General features: G+C 43.2%; 1 protein-coding gene across 2 annotated transcripts; it reads right to left on the reverse strand.

The window, feature by feature from the left end:
• Positions 1 to 65: 65 nt before the first annotated feature.
• MAPK14 (mitogen-activated protein kinase 14) lies at positions 66 to 22,759 on the reverse strand. 2 transcript variants are annotated; one of them, XM_041467222.1, is made up of 12 exons: positions 22,034 to 22,759; positions 15,286 to 15,415; positions 14,859 to 14,917; positions 14,374 to 14,485; positions 13,841 to 13,870; positions 13,371 to 13,418; positions 12,820 to 12,934; positions 11,798 to 11,869; positions 4,284 to 4,363; positions 3,679 to 3,757; positions 3,234 to 3,407; positions 66 to 2,451 (listed from the first exon to the last, which is right to left on the reverse strand). In XM_041467222.1, the coding sequence occupies exons 1-12, from the start codon at positions 22,147 to 22,149 to the stop codon at positions 2,384 to 2,386; spliced, it is 1,083 nt and encodes a 360-aa protein (XP_041323156.1). In that variant the 5' UTR covers positions 22,150 to 22,759; the 3' UTR covers positions 66 to 2,383. The 2 variants fall into 2 exon arrangements, with proteins under 2 accessions (XP_041323156.1, XP_041323147.1); XM_041467213.1 differs by lacking the exon at positions 4,284 to 4,363 and adding an exon at positions 6,320 to 6,399 and having other exon boundaries at positions 22,034 to 22,748.
• Between the last annotated feature and the right edge of the window lie 744 nt (positions 22,760 to 23,503).

Here is a 23,503-nt window from a genome sequence, read left to right on the forward strand (position 1 = left end):
CACACCATGCTAAAACTCAACACTTCCCAGTGCAAGAGGTTTCCAAGTACCAGCAGTGCAGTAAATCTGAAAAATAGATTTTATTTTTAACCAGTGGTATTGTGACATCTTATCTGGCATAACCAATTACAGCAAAATCCATGGATAGAAACAAAATAGCAGATCTCTGCTTTTGGGTGCAGCACGGTGCCCAGGCAGCTGAGCACAGCACGGCACTGGCAGCAGGGAGTTTGTGCCCCAGGGGCTCCCTCAGAGGACAGACTCCAATGAACCATTCCCACTCACACACACAGACACACCCACACACACAACACCGAGAGGTTTTAAAAACCTTTAGCAATATTTCCGCATGAAATCACACTGTAGCATCTACACAGAAAATGACTGATAAAAATAATCTTGCTGTAGGTTTACATAGTGTATCTACATTTTTATTTGAATACCCAGACTGCTGGCCCAGCAGAAAAGGGAGGTTTTTTGTCTTGATTTTGTTGGGCTGTGGAGAGTTTTATCCTAGAGCACAACAGAGCTGCTCTCTACATCTCAGCCCAGACCTTTACTGAACTTCTGGCCTGAAGAGATTGCTGGGAAGTCACCTAGGAAGAATCAATGGCTTTGTCATCCACGTCCCATCCCTTTGTGCTGCCTCTTCAAACATGGGGCAAAAGTGGGGCAAAAACACTCTCTGCCCCACAGGTAACAAGAATACAAAATACTGCAAAAGCCTTTCTCCTCACATACACGGGTACATTGCCCACACAGGATGCCTGCAACAAATTAAAAAAGTCTAAAAATGTTTCCTCCAGAAGCCCTAAAATTGGGCTCCTGAGTTCCCCAGCTACAGATGGAGCACACAACCATGCTGAGAAACCTCCCTCCTGCCAGCCTCTAACTCTGGGCAGTCCACTCATGCAGAGTCCTGGAAAATACAAAATATCTGAGCCATGTTTGTATTCAAACATACTCCCTTCTCATGTTTCCTCAGGCAGAGATCAACCTGCTAAGAAATAGCCAAGAAGCTCTTATGTGAGAGGATAAAAAAACTTCTAGTAAATGTTAGTTTTATGTATATAAATATTTGTATTTATAGATATAGACAGTGAAAGGGTGATTGTGTGTTTATGCATGCTTATTTCTTTGCTTTGGGTTCCAATACTTCTAAAAAAAAAAATCTTTTCAGGAAATAACTTAAGTTCTGGCACAAGATACTATAGTCATTTCTTTAAAGAATGTTTTTTACACTTGATCTCACAAGAAACCTTTCCACCCAAGCTCCTCCTCTGCAGAGAGAAGGTCAGAACAAAGAAAAAGGTGCATCTGTTGGACACAACGTCCTTCCCTCGTTGAAGCCTCTAGGATGGCAGGTATTTCACAAGGAGCTGCAGCACAGGAGGAAGGGTGCTGTGATTTTATGGCACTGCCTGAGGTACTCAGCAAACATTTCACTGATTGAACTGCCACCAGTGCCATCCCCAAAAAGTAAGGACAAAAATCAAGCAGCTCTACATGCACATACAGCTACAACATGCAAAAACACACCACCTTGTAGGGAACAGAATACACAAACGTGTGGCTAGCAAGGATCTTCCCCAACCTCTGGCTCCTGGGAGATAATGCTGAGAAGCCTCAGAACAAGAGGAGGAGGAAAGTGAAGAACACAGGAATACCCAATCCAGGGGTTGAAGTTGTTGCCTCAGAGTTACTTCCCAATTACATTGAGTTCATGCCTTCCTACCTGGGAGCCTTCACTCAAGAACAGTGGGTCAGAGTTCCACCCCAGACTTCCCTTCCCCTCTCTCCCCATTTATTTAAGGCACAAACATATTTACAGTTTCAAACAACATCTGTTCATGTTCCAAGAATCAGACACCAGGAGGCCTCTACACTCTGCTGTACCAGGAAGATTTGGATGTAAATCACACACCTGGCATTGAACAAGGACATCCCCCAACCCCACCTTCAGTCCTGAAGAAAACAGAGGACTCTCTAAGCCTATAAACCAACTTTCATTCTTTTTGAGGTTACTCAGTTGTAGGAGAATTGATAAATGGCAATGATTGCAACCAAACTGTCACTGTCACCTTCCTCACCTCACCCCAGCAGTGCAGACTGGTGGTGCACTGTTACTCTGGAAGAACTAAGTGCAGTCAGAACAGGTCTCCAGAGGCTTGCCCCAGGCTGTACACAGAATACAAGAGCATGCAGCATGTTTACATAGACTCAGCTTCCTTCCCTCCCCCCTCCCTCCCCAGTTCAACACACACAAAACCCCTCCACTAAGGAGAATATTGTTGTGATGAGGCACTTGAACGATAATTGGAGAGTCCCTATGAAAAGGCCTTCCCTTCACAGTGAAGTGGGACAAACAGAAGAGAGCAGTTTCTCAGGACTCCATCTCCTCTTGGTCAAGCGGGGGTGGCACAAAGCTGATTACTTCATCATAAGTCAGGCCTGGGGGGAGAAGTGGGACAGAAACTTAGCAGCAGGACTATGACAGCACTACCAGACACACCTTCATGCAAGAAAACCTGCAACAATCTCAAGTGTTCTAACCGCATTTTAAACAAAAAGTATTGTTTAATTAAGACAAGAATGGTTACACTGCTCTCAGAGAACAACATACACAATAAAAGAAACTTCCAGAGCATTGAGGAGATGTAAGTTTGAAAACAAGGATATGTTTGTGTGCTCCTAGTAGTAATCAGTTACCAGGGACTATGCTCAATATGCACACAACATGTGGTAGATTCACTTGGGGTAAGGACAGAATCAACAGGATGCCCACATTTTATCACTTTCTGCTGTGCCTCTAACCATGGCTTAGCTGAACCTCAGCTCATGGCATGGAGAGAGAAGACTGAGGGGAGACTCATCAAGGTCTGAGAGGGGCAGCTCCAATCTCTGCTCTCTGTGAGCAGTGACAGCACCCAAGGGAGCAGCTGGAGCTGGTCAGGAGGGTTGGGATGGATATCAGGGAAAGGTTCTTCCCTCTGAGGGTGCTGGGCACTGCCCAGGCTCCCCAGGGGATGGGCACAGCCCTGAGGCTGCCAGAGCTCCAGGAGCATTTGGACAATGCTCTCAGGGATGCACAGGGTGGGATTCTGGGGTTCTGCAGGACCCCTGTGCAGGGCCAGGAGTTGGACTCCACGACCCCTGTGGGTCCCTTCCAACTCAGGATATTCCATGATTCTACAGCCATGAGAGAAGCTGTCTCTCCCCTCCCCCAGACTCACTTTTCCATTCTTCAATCTCAAGTTCTCTGCTTTCAAAGGACTGGTCATAGGGGTCTGCCACGGGTTCATCATCGGGGTCGTGGTACTGGGCGAAGTAGGCGTGGGCCAGCGCCTCCGCGGCCGTGATGCGCTTGTCCGTGTCCAGGACCAGCATCTTCTCCAGCAAGTCCACGGCTGCAAGAGCACCAGACACACAGGATTTCTCACACGAGCTCTACTCTGAAATGTAAAGCTTCTAAAAGCCCAACACAGATGAGGAATCTGTAGTTTTTCAGGACCCACCATCATCCAGCATTTTCTTCCTCTTACGCCCTTGGCCCCCACATCGTCCATGAACATAACCCTGTTCTGCACTACTCCTGCAGCCAGGACAAAGCTTTGGGAATCTCTGTGTCCCAGGACATGCTAGCTTCACTTTCAGGAAAGTTCAATAATCAGGTCTTACCCAGGGGATTGGCACCAATAAACACGTTTTCAAAGTTCATTTTCGGCATGTAAGACAAAGACTGGATGTAGTTTCTTGCCTGTGGAAATAAATGCTCTGTTGAAGCATCAGACAATATCCAGCCAGCAAGATCAAGTACTTTTCAACCATCCTGAAGCACTGGTTATTATGGTCTGTCTCCTTGCTTACTCTGACACTTACTAAGCACATCAGCATTACCCTGTCCCAACTAAGGCACTCCAGACAGTAGAGGAAGAGCTGACATTACTTGTGGCAAAGTAAGATTGGAAAGCAGAGAGGCACAGGAAGAGCTGAGCCCCTGGTGTCCCAGCAAGGCTGGGTGCAGCCTGCTGTGCTCTGCTGAGCTGCACAGCACAGCCCACAGTGCAAAACCAGCTCACAGCCAGGCTCTCCCGAGTCTCACACGTCCGTGGCAGAGCACGCGCTGTCCAAATCTCACACCTTCATTTAGTACAAAAACCTTGCAGAAGAGCAGGTAGTTAATTGCCCACCCCATGCCACATGCAAGCATTCAATTCACAGAAGTGCTGAACACTCTGAGTGAAGCCCTGCCCTGCACACCCCCTTCCTCTGCTCAATCTCACCTCGTGGCTGGGCATCCTGTTAATGAGATATGCAGGGGGCGTTCCCGTCAGACGCATGATCTGCTGAAGCTGGTTAATATCTTAAGTGCCTCGTCAAGGGCTTTGTTAAAAACAGTGCAAAAAACCATTTCAAACAGAAAACAGTCGCATACAAAAGCATCTCTTCTGCAAACCACAAGGCAAAAGCCACACAGGCAGGGTCCACTAATTTTTTCAGCTACCTGTGAACTGTTCAGTAAGTACACGAGTGAACACTTAAAGCAATGGAGATTCACTGCTCAGTTGGTAACTGCCAGTACAGAAAGTATTTCTGTCCAATGCAAGTAGCATTACACTCCAACAAGGCTGTGTTCACATTTCCCAGCACTTTTAAGCCATCAGAGTAGATGTTTCCTTTGGCTGAGGCTACTCCACAAAATTTTCCCTGAGCTGTGCAGCTATACACAGCTTCAGGAAAATGAAGAAAATTAAAACAGAAACAAAAACTCTACCCTCTGCACTGGTTACCAGCTTTTTTCCCTCTTGCTGCACAGAAAGTGCTTAAGTTTCTTGTGGTGCAAAGTGAAACTGGCTCACAACTGACACCTGAACAGCTCTGAGTGCCCTTTGATGTGGGCTGGGTGACAGAAGGCATTAAATGCAAAATTAGCAAAACATTAGCATGGCATAAAACAGAGTTAGCAGGTATCAGTGAACAGGGAAAGTGAGAGTCAGTAAAGTAATGCAGCAGAAAACCAGAATTTGTTACAGTGACAAAACCATCAAACACTTAAGAGTTTTGCTTTCCCCACACAATGGATAAATAGCACAAACAGTATTTACTGCCCTTTTTTTTTTTCTTCAAACAGACCCGGATAAGAGCAATTATTATTTTCATTGTGCAATAATGTTTATAAAAAGACCCACTTCAACTTACACATGCAAATTAATCTTCTGCTTAATTTAGTCAACCTTCCATCTTATGTCTCTTGCTAATCCCCTGTACTTCAAACACCAGAGTACCCTTAAGGTCAGTTCACAGGGCAACCAAATCAATCTGGGTTATTCAGCTCTAATCTCCCCAAAGTTGGAACATCCCAGGGCTTTTTACTTTGGTGGGATATTCAGCAAGTTGACCAATTTATCCCAATTTGCACTGCACATCCCTTCAGCAGGTGTTATTCAAGGCTAATCTCACATTTGTCTTTACAGTCACTGTTACAAGAACATTAAGCTGCAGCACAGATAATCTTCACAGCTCTGATCCTCTGCTGCCCCTCCCAAACAGCAGTGACCTCAGTGCTCACTGTGCATTCACCTGGTTGTCCCTGGCTCTGACTGACTCCCTCCTCCTTCAGGAACAGGTAGAATTAAAGGCCATTTCACACTGTGTTTGCACAAGTTCACAATTCAAGATTCCTACAGCACAGCAAGGCTGAAAATGGGGGTCACCCTCCCAAAGTGACTGCAGGAAGCATTTTTGGTGGGGCCCCATACAGCATCATCCCACAGCACAAGTGAAGAGCAGACTCTGCTGTGTGCCCTGGAACAGCTGCTACAGAAAGGCACCTAAAAGGCATTTTCTGCTACAAAAACAAAGATATGGCAGCAGTGTTGCAGAAATTAATCACACTACAGAAGGGACTGTGTGTGTTTAGAGGATAACACACCTGCTCCTATTTAGAAAGATCCCTGGGTATGCAATCTGGAGAAGCAGTAACTGAGACAAGCCTCAAGCTCTTAGCTGTGAAAAATACTTCCCCAGTAACACCTGATGATACAACAGATCACAAAGCATAAACCCACAAACTGAGAGAGAAGTCACGAAGCAGAAAATGAGAATATGGAAGGATGAAATCATACCATGGGCAGAGGTAAGAGGAATAAAGATACACAAAGCATAAGAACTTAAAGCCATCCAAGAGCAAAGAATTACAAAGGAAGAAAAATAACAGAAAATAAATCCCAACACATTCTACAGATAAGACTACAGGAGAACAACACACAAACTTGGGACTTCTGTAAGGGCAGATATTACAATCAAAGTGTAAACTCACAGACTCTGAGGAGATTTTCTTCAAAAGCTCAGGCCCTGGGGTTCCAACGAGTCTCAAAATGAGCTTCAACTGATCAATATCTAATGATGGACCATAAAGGAAAATGCTGGGAGAAATCAAAATGAAAAGCGCAACACATCACCCTATTAATGTTGAAAATTAATTCTTGCCAAGGCCTTGACTCAAAAGCTATTTTAGGCAAACCATATTCATTCCTCTTGTTACAACTGAATATAACTGAGCTCTCTCTGTATCAGACAGATTGAACACCTTGTCTACAGGTACCCCACATGCATGGAATTGGGCACTGCATCCTGAACTATTTTGGAGCAGAAATCTTTAGCCCCACTGGCAAAGGCTGAACTTCCATGCTCCCTTCACCCCCTCAGGCCCCACACCAAGCTGCAGTTCACAGGATTAGGTTGCATTAGTAACAGCTGAAATAAAGCAGAAGGCTGGAAAGGGTAAGCACTCATATTAAGAAGAAAGTGAAGGCTTTTTGTGAACACCTTCCAAGCTCATTCAGCCATTTGGGAGGTAAGGAAATATTGGACCCTGCAGCATCACTTCCCCCTGGGCACAGCCAGGGCAGCTGAGCTGCTGCAGCTGGCACAGGGTCCTGCCCTGGCACCTCCTGGGACCACCAGGGCAGGGGGATCAAACACCTGAACATCCTGAACATCCCTGCTGCAGCAATGCTGAGAAACAGAGCAGGGGCTCAGGTTTAACACATGTGTGTGGAAAGCTCTCAGGATGGAGCACTACAGATGGAAAGAATGTTTTACCAGGGACACAGCTCCAGCAGGCCACGTGCCAGCCTGAGCTGTCCTCTTCAACAAGACCTGGTGACAAAACACACAACTGAGGGGGGAATCCATCAAAGACAGTTTTATGGCTAAATCTCAAGACACTAAGAAGACAAAGTATCTTTTTGAAAACCATCAATGCATCATCTCCCTTCTTCCCTGAATTATCCTCCACAGGGATTTCAGACTGTCCATAATGTTTATATTTGCCTTTAAAATTACACCAAAGTAGTTCCACAAATTTTTTTAGACAATTTTGTTTTCTGGGATCAATACCTTCCTGATGGCTGAAGATACAGCTGCAGTTTCTTCTTAGAGCATCTTTTAATCTGAGTACTGCAAGAACTTCAAAAACTATCACCTGTTTAAAAAAACCCTAGAAAACAACCCAGAGTTCCTGTAATACTGGCAAACTCTGTATGAAGGAAATCACCAATGCTTTGCTAAAACCACCATCTTTTGAGGTAAACTTTAGACCAAAGTTTTATCTATCAAATTAATTAAGAGCTCTGGAATTAGCCCTTTGCCAGAACAGCTGAATTAATTTTTCACTTGTAAAGTTACTTGACAAACTTCTAGCTACTCAAAACCTAAAAGTAAACCCAATATCTATTTAGATTTAGCACAGCTAAACTGCAAACTCTGAACAATGCTTAAAATGAGATCAGAATATCCACTGCTGTAGGAGAATTAGCAAAGGGCACTCTACTAACCACAACTGGCTCATTTCAATTAGATTTTCTTCAGAGCTATTTAAAACAGTCCTTACTTCTTTCACTTATTCAGCAGTTGAAGTGCAAATTTTAGATGCTAACATGCCACAGCTCAGTTTAAATATTTAAGTTATTTAAAGGCATTTAGAAGCCTGTGCACTGCTGTGCCAACAATATTGCTGCCCTGTTTACTAGTGGAAGATACTTCTCAGATAAATAAGAAAAAAGACAGACTATGGAACTGGCTCTGCCAAAACCCAACCCTGCTTCTGGTTTCAGGCCTGCCATCCATAACCTGCTGAACTGCAGCATTCTTTAACTACAGGGCCCAGCACCTCCCAGAGAAATGAGCCACAAGTAATTAAAGACAGGAAAGAGATTTAGTAAATACAAAGCAGAAGAAAAACACCAGCACATGTGCATGGAGAAGGAAAGCACAGCATGCAAACCCCAAGTGCCATCCTCAAGGTACTCCCAAGGACTGATGAGGGATTCTAAAATTCAGAAAATAACCTGCTATCACCAGCAGCAGCAAATGTCACAAGATGGTAACAGCTTATCCAGGCAAAGCAAAGTTCCAAGTTGTTTTAGCTGCCATCACAAGCAAGAATAAGGTGTATCAGAAGAATATGTCATTTCAGACTGGTTAGGTATCATGGAAGTTTCACAGTACTGAATAAAAACAGTAAAAAAAAAAACACTCTCCAGAGTTTAAGGGAACACAAAACATACAAAAATGCTAAACTAGTACAAGAAAAAGCTAGATTTTCTTATTTTTATTTTATATTATTTTGTGTAAGTCAAATATTCAAACAAAGTCAACTTTCCTACTGATTTGTATGAATCATTCACATCCAGAGCTGTAAAAATTTAATTAATATGTGTTTAACAGAAACTGATCTTGGCATCAGACAGATACAACAATACCAACAAGAAAGCCTCAGCTAAGCCTCCCATGCACAGAATATGTTGAGTTGGAAGGGACCCACAGGGATCAGAGTCCAATGCCTGGAGGACTCTGATTTTCATCACCTCACTTTTTGGTCTCTGACTCCTTTCCCACAGTCTTGATCCCCTTCTCCACCTCCTGGCAGAGGCTTCACCAGTATTAGAAATCCATCTTCCATCCAAATGCTTCTACCCACAGATTACAACAGGGATAATACAATTACCTTACATTCAGTGTAAATTAGGAGTACTTCAGCAATCCTGCAGAGCTAAGCCCAAATTAACCACAGGGTTTTTTCCTTAGAGTATCTCAATTCTTGCTTTAAGTCAATGATAGCTGTGTTTAGAATCTCTACAGATTCAGAAGTTTCAACTCAATATTTATTTATCAGAGGCACAATCATCACAGACAGCACTGAAGATCCTCATTTCAGAGTCCACCTTTTTTACTTACCTGATTAAATGAACTTACAGCTTACCTGCACTGAATGGGTGCTCCCCAGGCTGTGCAAAGAAATGTGTGAGGGACTGTAAATAACATCACAGCATTTCTGCCAAATCCTTGCTGAAAGGGTCCAACCTTTCAAACAGAACCATCTGAACAGGGGGATGATCATCCTGAGAATCCATTACATATTCTGTCACTCTAATTTTGGAAATGTGAGGCTACACAGTTGAGAAAATTTACATCTTGAGACCAAAAAGCAAGAACTATTTCAAATGTTCAGTTGTCAAACAGGAGCAATTTCCAGCAACACAAAGTCCCATTACTTCCAACTGCACAGGGAATTTTCTAGAACTGCAGTGGATTTGGATGTATCACATCCTTGGCTACTGGACACAAGGCAAACATACCTTGAATTATTCATGTTAATATTAACTCCAAAGTCAGTAAGTCAGCAATTGTACAGTGACACTACAGGAGGAACAAGAGCCTCTGCAGATCTGTGGGTACAATGAAATTAAGAGCCAGAACTACCCAACAGGATCTAAACCTAGAAACCCCTTCAACTCTCTCCTAAAACACTGCACATATAAAGATTTCTCAGAGCCTTCCAAGTCAGGAAGAAACTAGAACTGTTATCTTAATTCTGCTTGCTGTCTTGAGATGCCAGCAAACCTGGAGTGAAAGCTGCCAGCCAGGGTCCTTTCAGCCCTTGGGTAAGTGTTCCATGCACAAACAGGATTCAGAACCAACCCTGCTCTCCTTTTAGCTTTAACCTCATGATCAAAAAGCACAAACACAGAAGGACTGGAAGAATTACAGTACTACCAAGTTTTGTCTAAGATAGGAAAGGATTTGATCTGTTTTTCTTAAATCTAAGCAACTCAGAACAGAAAGAGCATTTAATTAAAAAGCATTACCTGCCATTTGTAAATGAAATGGAGCATTTAAAGTAAATCATCACAAGCATCTGCTGGGAGACATAAATGAATGAAGTACCTTATTATGATAAAGCAAATAAATTAGATCCTGGAAGTATTCATTTTGCATTGCAGATATCAGTGGCTTTAATTTACAGCTAAGAACAGAGTTGGAGAAAAAACTTCTCAGATTTGGAAGAATCACCATTTTGTTCAATTCATAAAAACCACAAAATAAATCAAAACCATGAAGCATTTCTTACACACTGAAAATCCTATTACAAATATTTTAGTTGCAAGTGTCAAGTTCTTTAAAATCTGAAGTGTCACTGTTGCTAGGGTTAAAGAGTGGCAAAAGCTTAAAGGCTTTTGCTTTGTTTGAATGAACAGTTCTTGGTATCTCAGTTTTTTTTTAAAGAAACCAAAAAAAAAAGTCCAAACCAACCTACACATGCTGAATCAACAGATAAAAATATACCAGCTTTTGTTTAATTCAGTTTCTGTCTCTGACAAGAGAAAAATACAGCAGAGATGACTACACAGCACAGTACAACAAATTTAGAGAGAAATTATGAGATGGAGTCAAGAAGAAAGAGAGGAGAGGATAAAGTTAAAGCACACTGAAAAGAGGTGACACTGAAAGCTGGAATGAAAGCTTCTCCTCAGGAGGGACTTTTGGAACCCAGATGCTTTCTGAAGGTAAATAAACAGCAGGCAGCAATTCCAACACCAGCTTTCTTTTCATCAGTGCTAACATACTGGAATTAACTGACACAAATACTAACAAATTAACAGAAGTTATTAAAATGAACAGACTGTGGTTGAAATAATGAACTTTGGTAAAAGGTGGGCAATGTCATTTTCTCTGGCAAATGAAAGCCCAATTTCTAGGCAATGAAAAATCCTGCCAGTAGTAAATTACACCCCAATCTGGTGTGGCTGAGCAAAAATTTTAAGTGCAACAATTTGCATCAAGTCTCACTTCCAATTTCCTGGGGAAAATATGACCAAATCTCACAAAGTTCTCTCAAATTTACCAAAGTGTCCTATCCAGCCCACTTTGATGAGGCAAAAAAAAATATTTTGGAAAGATCTTATTGAAGGTTGAATTTTCACATCAGTATAAGCACACTGTGAAAGGAGGTTCAGAGTCAAGCATGGAAATGGAAACTAAACATTTCAGAGCAATTTTAATGAGAACCTTGGCACTAAAGAGTCTGCAAAAATCTAAATAAAGAACCTGCTTTCACAGCCAGGATACCTCCAGGAGAAAAGAAGAGAGGCCAGAAGGGAATCACATTTGCAAAAGACCTGAAGCATGAGAGGATTCTTGGCAGACATCCATGCAAGTATTAGCTAGAAACTCAACCAATAAATTTAAATAAACTTAAAGGAAAGTAACAGAAACAAAGAGTATATAAATCTAATGATGACAACAGACAAAGAGGAACAGATGTGCAGCAAATTCAAGAACTCACCTCTTTGCACTGTGAGTAAAAGAAGCCATTAATTTAAAAACAAACAAACAAAAGTCCATAACTAAACCCAGAAGTTATTTTCTTGTCGATTGTGTCAAAATGAAGATCTAATTTCAATTTCAAAAAACAAATTTCAATTTCAAATTTCAAATTACTTCTAAAGGATACGGTCTGTGCCAGGGAACAATGTCCTTCCAGTCAACAGCTCAGCCATAATGCATCCCACTGACCAAATATCAACTGAACAAAATAAAACAGAAAACAAAACATGATGCATAAAAGTACAGCCTGAGCAGAACCATCCCATCCAACCAGAGCAAACAACTCCTCCTTGAACAGTGTCACAGCACTGAAACAATCTGAAACACATGGCAAGCTAACTGATACTGTTCTGTGTCATCTAAAACTTGTAGAAATCACAGAATTCAAGATCAGGCAACTCTTCCTCCGGATTATAACGTGACCTGAACACCAAAGAGCTGGAGAAGAATCTAAACCAACAAAGGGGAAGAAACCTGTCCAAGAGGACTCTGAGGAATGGATTTGCATGTGGCTTTACATAAATGCCACCCAAACAACCACCAACCATTGCACTGATGATACAAGACAGGCCCATACGTGTGCAAGAGGGGAAAAAACCCCATAAGGTACTGATCTATGAAATGGGGGTAGCACATCATTTTATTTGGTGTTCTCCTGTACAGAACTATTCTTAGACTTTGATTTTCTTCTCTGTGCCTGATCTGCAAGTATTGCTGGAGAGAAGAGACTCGAAACTGTGAGGAATATAAATCTGTGAAGAAGTGGATAAGAGGAGAGAAAAGGATGGGAGATTTATCCACTTTTTGTCATTTCTTCACACTATAGCTCCAGACATTCTCCTCAACCAGACACATCCCAGTCACTTATTTTAAAAACCACTCTGCTAGGGAAAGCAAGGGATAAGTGCTGGCAATATTTTGCCAATTGCAGTTTCAAAGGTTCAAATTGCTGGTGAATGCTATCACAATGATTCTTAACTTCCATCTGACAGAAAGTGGTTCAAACTGCAGCCCCAAAGCATAATTACCAAGAGTGCCAACTTATGCAATCAAATGGAGGGGAGCACGTGCAAGAACAATCTCTTTTTCCCCCTCACAATTCAGCAACTTGACAAAACAGAGAATTCTTGTGCTGGCTAAAGGCATTACCTGTCTGGTTGTAGTGCATCCAGTTCAGCATGATCTCAGGAGCCCTGTACCACCGGGTGGCCACGTAGCCAGTCATCTCATCGTCCGTGTGCCGCGCCAGCCCGAAATCCAGGATCTACAAACACAAACACAACAACTGCAGGGCAACAGTGCAACCCACCCAGCACAAACTGCAGGCAAGCACTCAGCCGGGGACTGGAGAGGTGGGAGAGCTGCAAAAACAGATTATGAAACTAAATTTCACAACCTGGGAAAAGACACTAGGCTAGAACAGGGTAGGACTCGACAATCAGAGTTGTGGCTGGGTATCTTGTCTCCAAAACAAGAAAACACAAACTAAAGCTGTTAACTCTGCACTTTCATGATGATTCACTAAAAACACAGGGCCAGATACAAAAACCACATCCTTACAACTCTACAGCTGGGAAGCAGATTATTACTTTTCTATGAAAGTATTTTCAAAAGGAATTGTTTTGACACTTAAGTTGCAAGGGACATTCACATGGCACTCAAATCTCAGTCAAACAAATCAGATTTTTTAATTACATTACCTTTAGCTCACAGTCTTCATTAACAGCTAGGTTACTGGGCTTTAAATCCTAAAAAATTAAACATCAGCATTAACAGTGGAGTATGTGTTGTTTCACGAATCTGAAGTAGATAAAATTGTAATCAGAGATAAAAATACAGATTCTAACTGAGTGCAAATACTAATTTTGGATAAATTATTTTATCAGAGTCAGAAATCTCTTCTGTGGTTCTCAGAGGTGTCACATCTAACAAAAAATGCATAAAATTAAATACAAATATGCAGCACCAGTGTTAAGAGAAAAGCTAATTCACAAAGGAAAATTATGAATCTTAACAACCACTTCCCCTGTTCCAACTTTTTACTACTTAACCAAAAAAAATTCTCAGAAAATTTTCTCTGGTTTTTCTTGGTGCTACTTGTACATGCTCATACTTAATTTTTTTAAGATATTGTTTCACTACAGGAAACAATCTTAGAATGAATACTCACCCTGTGTATTATGTCAGCTGAATGGATGTACTGTAAAATAAGATGACAAAATTTATGTAACAGTCCAAGCAGCCACCTCCTCATCTCTTCCCTGGAAAATACTGCCCTAGCCCAGCCCACACAATTCAGATGCTCCAGTCTGCCTGTGTGTCTGTGGGTTTCACCAGGTGGGTGTTCCAGTTTGCCTCTCCTTAGGAACACCCAGGAGTGCTGCCACACGAGTGGAACAACACAAGTAAACAAAACTGAAGAAATGGAAAATTCATTGCCAGAGCAGACCAGAGGGCATCACAGTTCATCATCCTCTAGACTGTGCCCACAGAACACATAAAAATGATAGGTAACCTCACTGATGCAGAGCTCCAGAGAGGCAGAAGTGAAAGAACAATAATAAAATGTTATTCTACAATGCTTTAGGGAAGTTATAGAAGCCCTAGGCACACATCTGAATTTCTGAGGGTGTAACATTCACCAGGAACTTCCACCCCCTCCATGGTGAGCTGTCCCCATTCAGGGAAGACAGGGACACTCACCTTCAGGCCCCGAAGGATCTGGTAAATGAGAAACTGCACGTGGTCATCAGTGAGCTTCTGGCATTTCACAATGTTGTTCAGGTCTGCTCCCATGAGATGTGTCACCAAGTACCTGTGAACAAAAGCAAACACGTGGGCTGTGAAGCAATCTCTTGAGTAGGATTAGGATAAAAATTCCCTATAAAGCTCCAGTAGCAGAGCTGACTGTCCCAAAGCACGTTGTTCAATGAAACAGAGATCGTGACACTTTAAATAAGGTAGCAAATTAGTAGAGTGATTCCAACAGCACTGGGCAGTAAACCACAGCAAGTGAACAACTGTGACAAGTCCAACAGCTTAGGATATAGTATAACTTTGTGCTGGAATTCACGATTATTTGTGAGTGATGGCAGACCAATTAAACAGACAAATATTTCTGTCATAACCTGGGAGGTGTAAGGAGATACAAAAGACATTTTGTTGCAATCTTCAGAGAAGTTACCTACACATCATTGAATTCTTCTAGTGATTTGGCAGGGGTGAACACATCCAACAAGCCAATCACCTAAAAAGAAAACAGTGAAAAGCTGTGAAATATGCTTATAGCACACTATGATACAGTTACTAAGATCCTTTGTGGCGCTGAAGCATTTATTCCAGTAGATGCTTCATTTCCATCTGTTCAGTGTTGTGCTTTATGCAAGCTAACGAGGCCTTCTGGAACTTGAAAACCTGCTGCAGACACACGTGAGAGCTCTGCAGCTCCATTTACTCACTCAAATCATCATGAACAAGATACTCCAACACCCTGGACTGCAAGCTTTGCATTCAGCACGAGGGAAAAAACCATAAGCACCAAGAGAAAAGCAATCCATCAGGATGGATGCTCAGCCCAGCTTGAGGACAGCATTCCCAGCCCCTCCCTGCGCTCACATTTTCGTGTTTCATGTGCTTGAGCAGCCGCAGCTCCCGGTAGGTTCTCTTGGCGTGGATGATGGACTGGAAGGGCCGCGACAGCTTCTTCACCGCCACCCGCAAACCAGTCTTGGTGTCAAAGGCAGAACTGCAACACAGAGCAAGCAAATCATCAAATTAACTCGTAGGAATGCCTTCAAATCCACACCGAGTTACAGCAACGCCACGTCTCCAATGAAAACGATTTCTAGGTGTCCTGGTCCATAACCTGCACGCCACCCAAAATCCTCACAATTTTAGGCAACTGTTGGTTTCTGCAGAAAATGTTTAAAAGAGGAGTCTTGTCCACACAGTAAAGGGAAATCTTGTAGAAAGAAAGAGAAATGTTTATGACTTTGCTGTCTGAAGTGCTCTTAAGCATAATTATGCACTAAAACTCTGGAGAGAAAAGTACTTGTAAATACTACCACTATTCCTAAACATACTTTCAAACACCACACTTGATCACAAAATGCTATGCTCAAAATACTATTTTCATGGTTTAAATCCACACAAAAATCCAGAACTTGTGCCTAATAAAATCAGTTATGATTGTTGTTAATCATAACTGGAGCTGAAATTAAATTTCTTTGGTAAATCCCATCCAATCACCAAGTTCTGTTATATAAAAGTACATGTGAATGAATGATAAATAGCTGTACATTACCAAAACTTGTCCCTTTGTACATACAAACAGTATTTTTTCTTAAGAGTCCATGGGGACTTTTAATCCTACTCAGTAACTAAATATATATATATACACACACGCAAATATATATATAATACAGTAAAATTACATTTAAAGTAATTTCTTAAGCAACTCCTAAAGCTGTCCAAAAGGAAGGAGGAGGAGAAAGAGAGGATATGAAATCAACACTTCACTCAAGGCAATGAATATGGGGAAAGTATGGAATGGAAAAAGTCATACAAGGACAATACTGGTTGATTTTCCTGCTGTATTTATGATTCAGGTGAACTCCTGATTCCATTTAAAAGTGAGTATGCACTAGTTCTTGATAAACATCAAGCAAAAAGGAATGCTACATATTCATAAAGTGTGAAATAACAAAGCTCAAAACCAATCCCAAGAGCAGTCCTAGAATAAACCCACAATTGCACATACAACCCACAACGCCCACCCCACCAAAGGAGCTATTTGAAATAAAGGCAGCTGTCATTTACTTTTAAAACAACCACCAAGAATTAACCTGCAAAAAGACTCCTTATCTGAAATTTGCCCATTTTCCAAGGAATTTGGTAAGTGAAGTTTATAAGAAATAGAAAACACAACACCAGCAGCCTCCTGTGAGCAGTGACCCTTCCCCCAGGCCCTGGCAGGGATGGAAAAACCCTCTGTGCAGAGTGGAAGAAGAGCATCTCCCTTTCTATAAAGGGCATGCAGAGTGGAAAGACCTCTCTGGAAAACACACAGGAGTACAGCAGGTCACAGCAGCACAACCTGCCAGAGCTGAATTACCCAAGCTACGTCACACTGGCTCAAAAAACACCCCTTAGCAATTACTTCCACATGCAAGTTATCCTTTACACCCCAGCCTGGCACACAAAAGAAGCCATGGAACATTCACTTCTTAATGTTGATTTCAAATTCTCAAGTTTTCACACATCACTAGGGAAAAAAAAAAATCAATATTTAAGTGGCAACACTTCATGAAATTTAGAATTCAATTATTTTTCAGCCTTGGGTAAAAATCACCATCCTGCAATACACAAATATCTCTAGTTCAGCCTGAAAATACATACCAGCATTCTACTGATACATAAGGTGTTTTCTGGGACTTAGAGCAAAAATAAGAGTAGTCATCATCATTCAGCACATGCTGCTGTAAATTAGTCATGGATCTTCACCAGTTTCCAAACATTTCAGGTACAAAATGCAGCAAATACCAGAAACTCTTTCATCTTGCAAACAAGGGGATCCCCTGCACCTCAAACCTCCACAGCTCCACAGTCAAGTTTCTCTTTTGGTTTCCAAGATTTTGAGATTTCAGAGCCACCAAACACAAAATAAGCTGTTTCAGGATTCAGATGAAATTCAATTTCACTTTTTCTTTTTAAATTACATTCTTTGGGGTCATATCAAGTCACTGTGCTGTTGCAGTAGCTTTAGAACCTCCAAGGGAACTGCAGTCAGCAGTACTGGTTAAAGAGCACAATGCACAAGCTCAGGAAAGAAAATTCTGTATAACTGAATATTCACAATCTAGACTTAAAGTCAGAACACAAAGTCTGGTCATATTTGAGGCCTAAAGACTATTTCCCCACAGATAAATCATGCTGAGTAATTTTCTGCCAATACAGATAAGTGGCTAATGAACAGCTACAGAACAGCTGTCAGCTGGAGAACATTTTAAAGAACACTAAGCTGCCTTTCATCACAGACTTTAAAACAGCTGCATTACACTGATCATATTTCAGCTAAAGAAGCCCAATTAGGAAAAAATTGCTCTATCCACAGTTTTAAATCCCTTTTAAAATAAGATCAGCACAAATTTAGAATTTATCACACTTTTTTTTAACCTCTTACATAGTACTGTGCTATGGCAAATGAACTGCATCCACCTCACCATACCTCACCCTAAGTGAGCTATAATTACAATTCTGATCTAATCTGAATTGAATCCAGAGCACAGGAGGTAGAAGAAAACAATTACTTTAGAGAACCAAGTAACAAGGTTACTTATGAGCACAATTTATTTAAATATTAAATAATCAGAATGTTAATTTTTGTGCAAAGGCTATGTTGCTAAATACATGCTGCTCATTGCTAGTGCCTCTGCAAACACCCAAGCTAACTGAATCTCCTTAGTGCTACCTCTGAGGTTAATTTATGCACTCCTAATCAGACAGAAAAACACAGTTAACACCTGACAGTTTATTATTGACTGCAGTCACTTCTGTACCTGCACTTCAGTCATCACCCTCCCAACACACCATAAAAGTTGCAAATATCATTCTCCTGTGCTAGATTAGCTTCTGCTTCTAAGAAAGCTGCAATAAAAATCTCCCTGTAGGACAGATGTGCTCTCACTAATTTCCCTTCTTAATGTACCAAGCTCCCCTGCAGTCCAAACTCCTTGCCAGCACTTTCAGAGCTCTGCTCACAGCTTTTCTGTGCCTGCCCTTCTCCTACTCCACTGCCCCCTCCCCACACATCTTCTGCCAATCCTTCCTGTGTGGCTGCTTCATCCCACTCAGTTTTACAGTTCTGTTCCTACCACTCCTCACAGATCTGCCACACCTCACTGGAGGAGCAGGCACCTGTCCCTCCAAGCACACGCAGGATTTGGAGGCACTTGCACGCTTTGATAAGGGATTAGGAAAAAAATCCACAGAGGAACTGTTTTTACAAATGTGGTATTTAGGGTTATTTCATGTCCTCTAGACCCTAATGCTCTAAAATTTGTTTAATCTATAATGTTTCTCTGGGAGCTCTCAGTACCCAAGAAACTCAGACTCAATACAACTGTGGGTTGAAATGGGAAGAAATCACAGGTTTTGGAGGCTGTATCACCTGACAGTCTATTTAAAAAAAAAAAAAAAAGCTAAAAAAAAAAATCTTATGCAAGATTTTGAGGAAGAGTAAGTGTTGGCTGTTCAATCCTTTCCAAATTAAGGCAATACAGATAGCTTGCAAAGCAATTAAACCAAGCCCCTTATTTTACAAAGGCATTAATACAACAAAGAACAGCTGCAAAAATATAACAATTAAGTAAACTAAGACAAAGTGCTTCACAGCCTTTTAGAAATTGATGGGAAATTTGTGAAAACACCATTTTGCTTAGCTCAGAGCTGGCTGAACTGATGCCAGGAGTCAAGACTTCCCTCCAGCACAGGCAAGAAATGAAGCAATCCTCCAAGTGAAGTGTGAGTCACCAATCAATCCCATCTCTGTTCAGCAACTTCCCACTGCAAGATGTTGTATTGTCTAGGCCCCTCTCCTCCTTACATGAAAAATTACAAAATGGGTATGTCAGGAGCCCTTTCTCCAATGCAGGCCTGGTTACAAAAGCATGCAAGAGACTGTGTTGTACAAATACACAAAATGTTGCAAGAATGAATGAAACAGCATTTCATACAACAGATGCCATGGCAATTGCTACTTGACTTAGGAAGAATCAATCTGAGGATATGTGTAGATTTTTCTCAAAGTTTTGGAACTGAATCCCTGTTTGCATCTCCAACACATGCAGATTTAAAAAAATGGATCCTGAAAAATACCTGAGCTGGCCATTTGAACCTCATTCTTCCAACGCTGCACATGGCCCTTCAGAAAACACTGCAGTGTTTGCTCTCATTTCAGGCAGTCTCAGGCTGCCTGCAGAAAAAGCCTCTCCCTCCATCCACTGCCTCCCCAGCAGTCAGGTCTGTGCACCAGGGAGCTCCAAGCCATGCTCACAGCACATTCAAAGCAGCCTACAACAGCTCCCTAGTCTAAGTGACTCACCTGGCACCTTAATGCTTTCTTTTTTATTCATTTTCCCCTCCATTTTCTGGAGATTCCTCATTTTTAAATGCCTCATTTTGACAACTTAAATAACAGAGCATATTGGATTATATTTGAATACAACAATGCAGTGAACATACATGAAAATGTATTTACCATTTTAAGGGTTGTTAAAACACCACTATGTACTATCCCAACAGGGATACACCAAACCCCAAATGAAACTTTTTACTGGAGAGAAAAACACCATCTCTAAAGGGACAGAGCAGAACAAGTCCTTGCAGGAATACCATAAATAATATGCATCACCACTTATAGCTTAATAAACGTCCATAAATATGCAAAAGTTTTTGTTGTTTTCTTGAATTTTTCAATTCTGACATACTTTCCATATCACTGCATCTTTTCTGAAAACTATTTTTAGAAGAACACAGAGGAAGCCATTAACATGAACTGTAAAAAGACTCTGCCACATGTCTGAAATTGCTTCCAATACAAAACTGTTTCACTTGGTCTGAACAAAGTTGCACAATCTTTGAAAGTTTTGACACAGCAAAACAGGAAATTCATGATGCAAACTCGTTAGTTACTGGTTGAAAACAAACTTTGCAAGTATTACATGTACAATGGAGATTGTAGGGAGGGGGAAGAGAAAATGGGAGTGGGGTATATGATGTAGGATCAACCTTAAAATACAAAGAACAAGGCACCAAGCAAATTAATTTCCCATTACATCTCAGGAGTTGCATAACTCTGTGACACTTACAGGGGTATTTACCTTGTGTCAACAAGGTCCTTCTTTCACCAAAAGAAACCTGTCTATTCCCTTCCAATCAAAACCATTCTATAATTATATTAAAAAAAAAAAAAAACAAACCAAAAACACACCTCAGCAAGCATATTGGTTATTCTTGCTACAAAACTGACCTGCCTGGTTTACTTTTATGAAATGCAAGCCTCTGCACACTTCAATCACAGCATTTTAAGAAATGCAAGTTATTTAAGCTCAACTTACCAACAATTTTATAACAGGTTAAGAACAGCTGAGCATTTCATTAAAACTGTAGCACGTGCAAAGGAACTTATTTTCTTTACTAGCAAAATGCAGCATGTGTCCCTCCTTACAATAAAATTGATACCCATAATGTAAATTTGCATACCACATTAATAAAAACATATGCATGCCTGCTCAAACACAACAGCAAATCAGCTTTGTAATTATGCACCCATATTTCAAAATTCTGCTCACACTTTGACAGAACCAAAGAACACAGACTAAAACCCAGAATGCTCATGTGGAAGACGTTTCTTAATCAAAGGAGGCAGTAATCTGTGAACATTTAACTAAATGACTGCTGAAGTCTGGAGTCAAACTGATTCAAACACTACCTTGTCTTTAAGCTTAAGCCAAGAATGCAGCTCCATTTATGTTTAATGATCCACCGCAGCTCAGCAGAGAAGCTACAAATTAAGGAGGCATTGTATCTCACACATGTAGCCTGGTTTGTTCCTATTGGGTAAGCATTAAAAACTAAACTCTTGCAGCTCCCTGTATTTCTGCAGGTCTCACAGCAGGACTTTACTCTCCCGGGGAGCACACACTGCAGTAATTCCATAGCAATAAAACGAGTCCTCCTGTGTTCATCTATTATTGCCAAGAAAACATCGCTGCTTGTGAATTCACTGTAACAAGCCAGGAGTACAAAAACAGCCCTCCCAGCATTCTCTCTATTTCTTGCCTATCACCGAATTCCAGATGAAAACACAATTGCCTCAAATACAATCTATCCTTCAGGTCCAGAAGGAAACTGGGACAAGCCCTGCAAAGCCAAGCTATGGGGGGGCTTCTCAGGCTCCATCCCTCCGCACTCCCCACCTACTAACTGCAAGAAATCACACCGAAATGTGTCCATATGAGCTCATTCGGGGCGGGACGGGAGGGGGGCAGGCCGGCAACGACACATTATTATCTCCCCCTGCAAAAATGTTTCAGAGCCACCTGCCATGTGGTGCAATCCCCGACGCATTCCAAAGACGAGACTGCGGCTTCCCGGCAGCACCGCGCGTAAAACCGGCAGGGGAAAAAAAAAAAAATGTCTTTTGCAGGAGGCTGGTGGAGAGCTGGGGGACGGGAACGCCCGGGGGACAGACGAGCCCCGCGGGCCGCGGCGCCCAGCCCTCACGGCTCCCGGCGGGGCACGGGGGGCCGCGGGGCGGGGCAGCGACCTAACGCGACCTCCCCCGTCCCCTCCCGGCACTCACCACACCGAGCCGTAGGCCCCGGAGCCGACCGGGGAGAGGTTCTGGTAGCGCTCGGGCACCTCCCACACCGTCTTGTTCAGCTCCTGCCGGTAGAACTTGGGCCGCTCCTGAGACATCTCGGTTGCGGAGCCCGCCCCGCCCGGCCCGGCGGGAGGGGGAGGCTCTGCCTGCGGCTGCAACAGCACCGCCGCCGCCACTACCTCCTTCTCCTCCTGCAGCGGCAGCAGCGACTTCTTCCTTCCTTCCTTCCTTCTTTCGCTCCCTCCCCCGAGCGCTCCCGGGCGGGGGCAACCCCGCAGCAGCGACGCCCCCGCTGCCGCCGCCGGCCCCTCACGCTCCGCCCCGCGCCGCCGCTGCCCCCCTCCCACAGGCACGGGGGGCGAGGCCGAGCGCGGCCCTGTCACCGCCTTCCCCCGCCGCTCTCCCTCCCTCCCTCTCTCCCTCGCCGGGCTGTGCCACAGAGAGGGGCGGGATGGCCCCGTGAGGCGCGGCCGGCGGTCGTGCGGCCAGCGGAGAGCGAGGCGGAGGCGCCGGCGTGCGGGGCGGGGACACGCTCCCGCCGCAGGTGGGACGGCGCAGGCGACACCGCAGCCACCGCCTCCGCCCCTCACGCCCCGCCTCGAGCGGCGCAGCCAAGCTCCGACCCCGTACACAGCCCAGGCAGCCGCGGGCACTGGCCCCGCTGTCCCCGCACGGCCCGAGCGCGGAGCCGCTCCCCGCGGGCGGCACAGCTCGGAGCTCCTCGGAGCTCCTCGGGGAGAGCTCCTCGCGAGAGCTCCGGGCCCAGGGCGCAATGCCCCAATATGGAGCCCGCGCGGCCGCGTCTCGCGAGAGCGGCGCTGAGGGCGGCGGGGCCGGGCCCGCGCCGAGCGCGTTCCGCCTTCCCCTCAGCGGAGCCTCGCTTCTCCTTGAGCTGTTCTAAGAGTAAAAAGAAAAGGAAAATAGATGAGAAAGCTTAGCTAGGGCAGCACAGGGTGAGTAACAGCGTGCCAGGGTGCATCTCAGCCCTAGTGCGCCTGGAGCCTTGCAGGCTGGTATGAATTGTTCCTGTAAAGTTCCCGAGGATGTTTTGTTCCCTTCCAGGGATGTCAGGTCAGGGGTGTTGGGGAGAGCTGAGCTCGCACTGCACAGATTACCCAGTGTCCTGATCGTTCTCTGTGTTTTTTGAGAATAAGATGCTTCTCAATACTTCTCAAAAGGCCTTGCAATATCAAAGATAAAGATGTGCTTGCTTTCAAGTGCATGCATAAGTCTCAAGTTATTAAGTGCGTCAGGTTAAGCTAATTTTGGGGTGGAACCCACGGGGTCTTCACCAGGCAGTAAGTACAGAATATCACAGAAAATAATTAACGTTAGGGATTTGTGTTCAAGGCCACTTAGCTTTTCATCTCAAGCTTTTGAAATGTGAATTGTTAGCAAGATATACACATTCTGAATGGGTTATGGAAGCTTGCTTTTAAAACATTTGGC

Source organism: Pyrgilauda ruficollis, unplaced genomic scaffold, assembly GCF_017590135.1.
Source record: "Pyrgilauda ruficollis isolate IOZ18807 unplaced genomic scaffold, ASM1759013v1 scaffold100, whole genome shotgun sequence".
NCBI classification, from domain to species: Eukaryota; Metazoa; Chordata; class Aves; order Passeriformes; family Passeridae; genus Pyrgilauda; species Pyrgilauda ruficollis.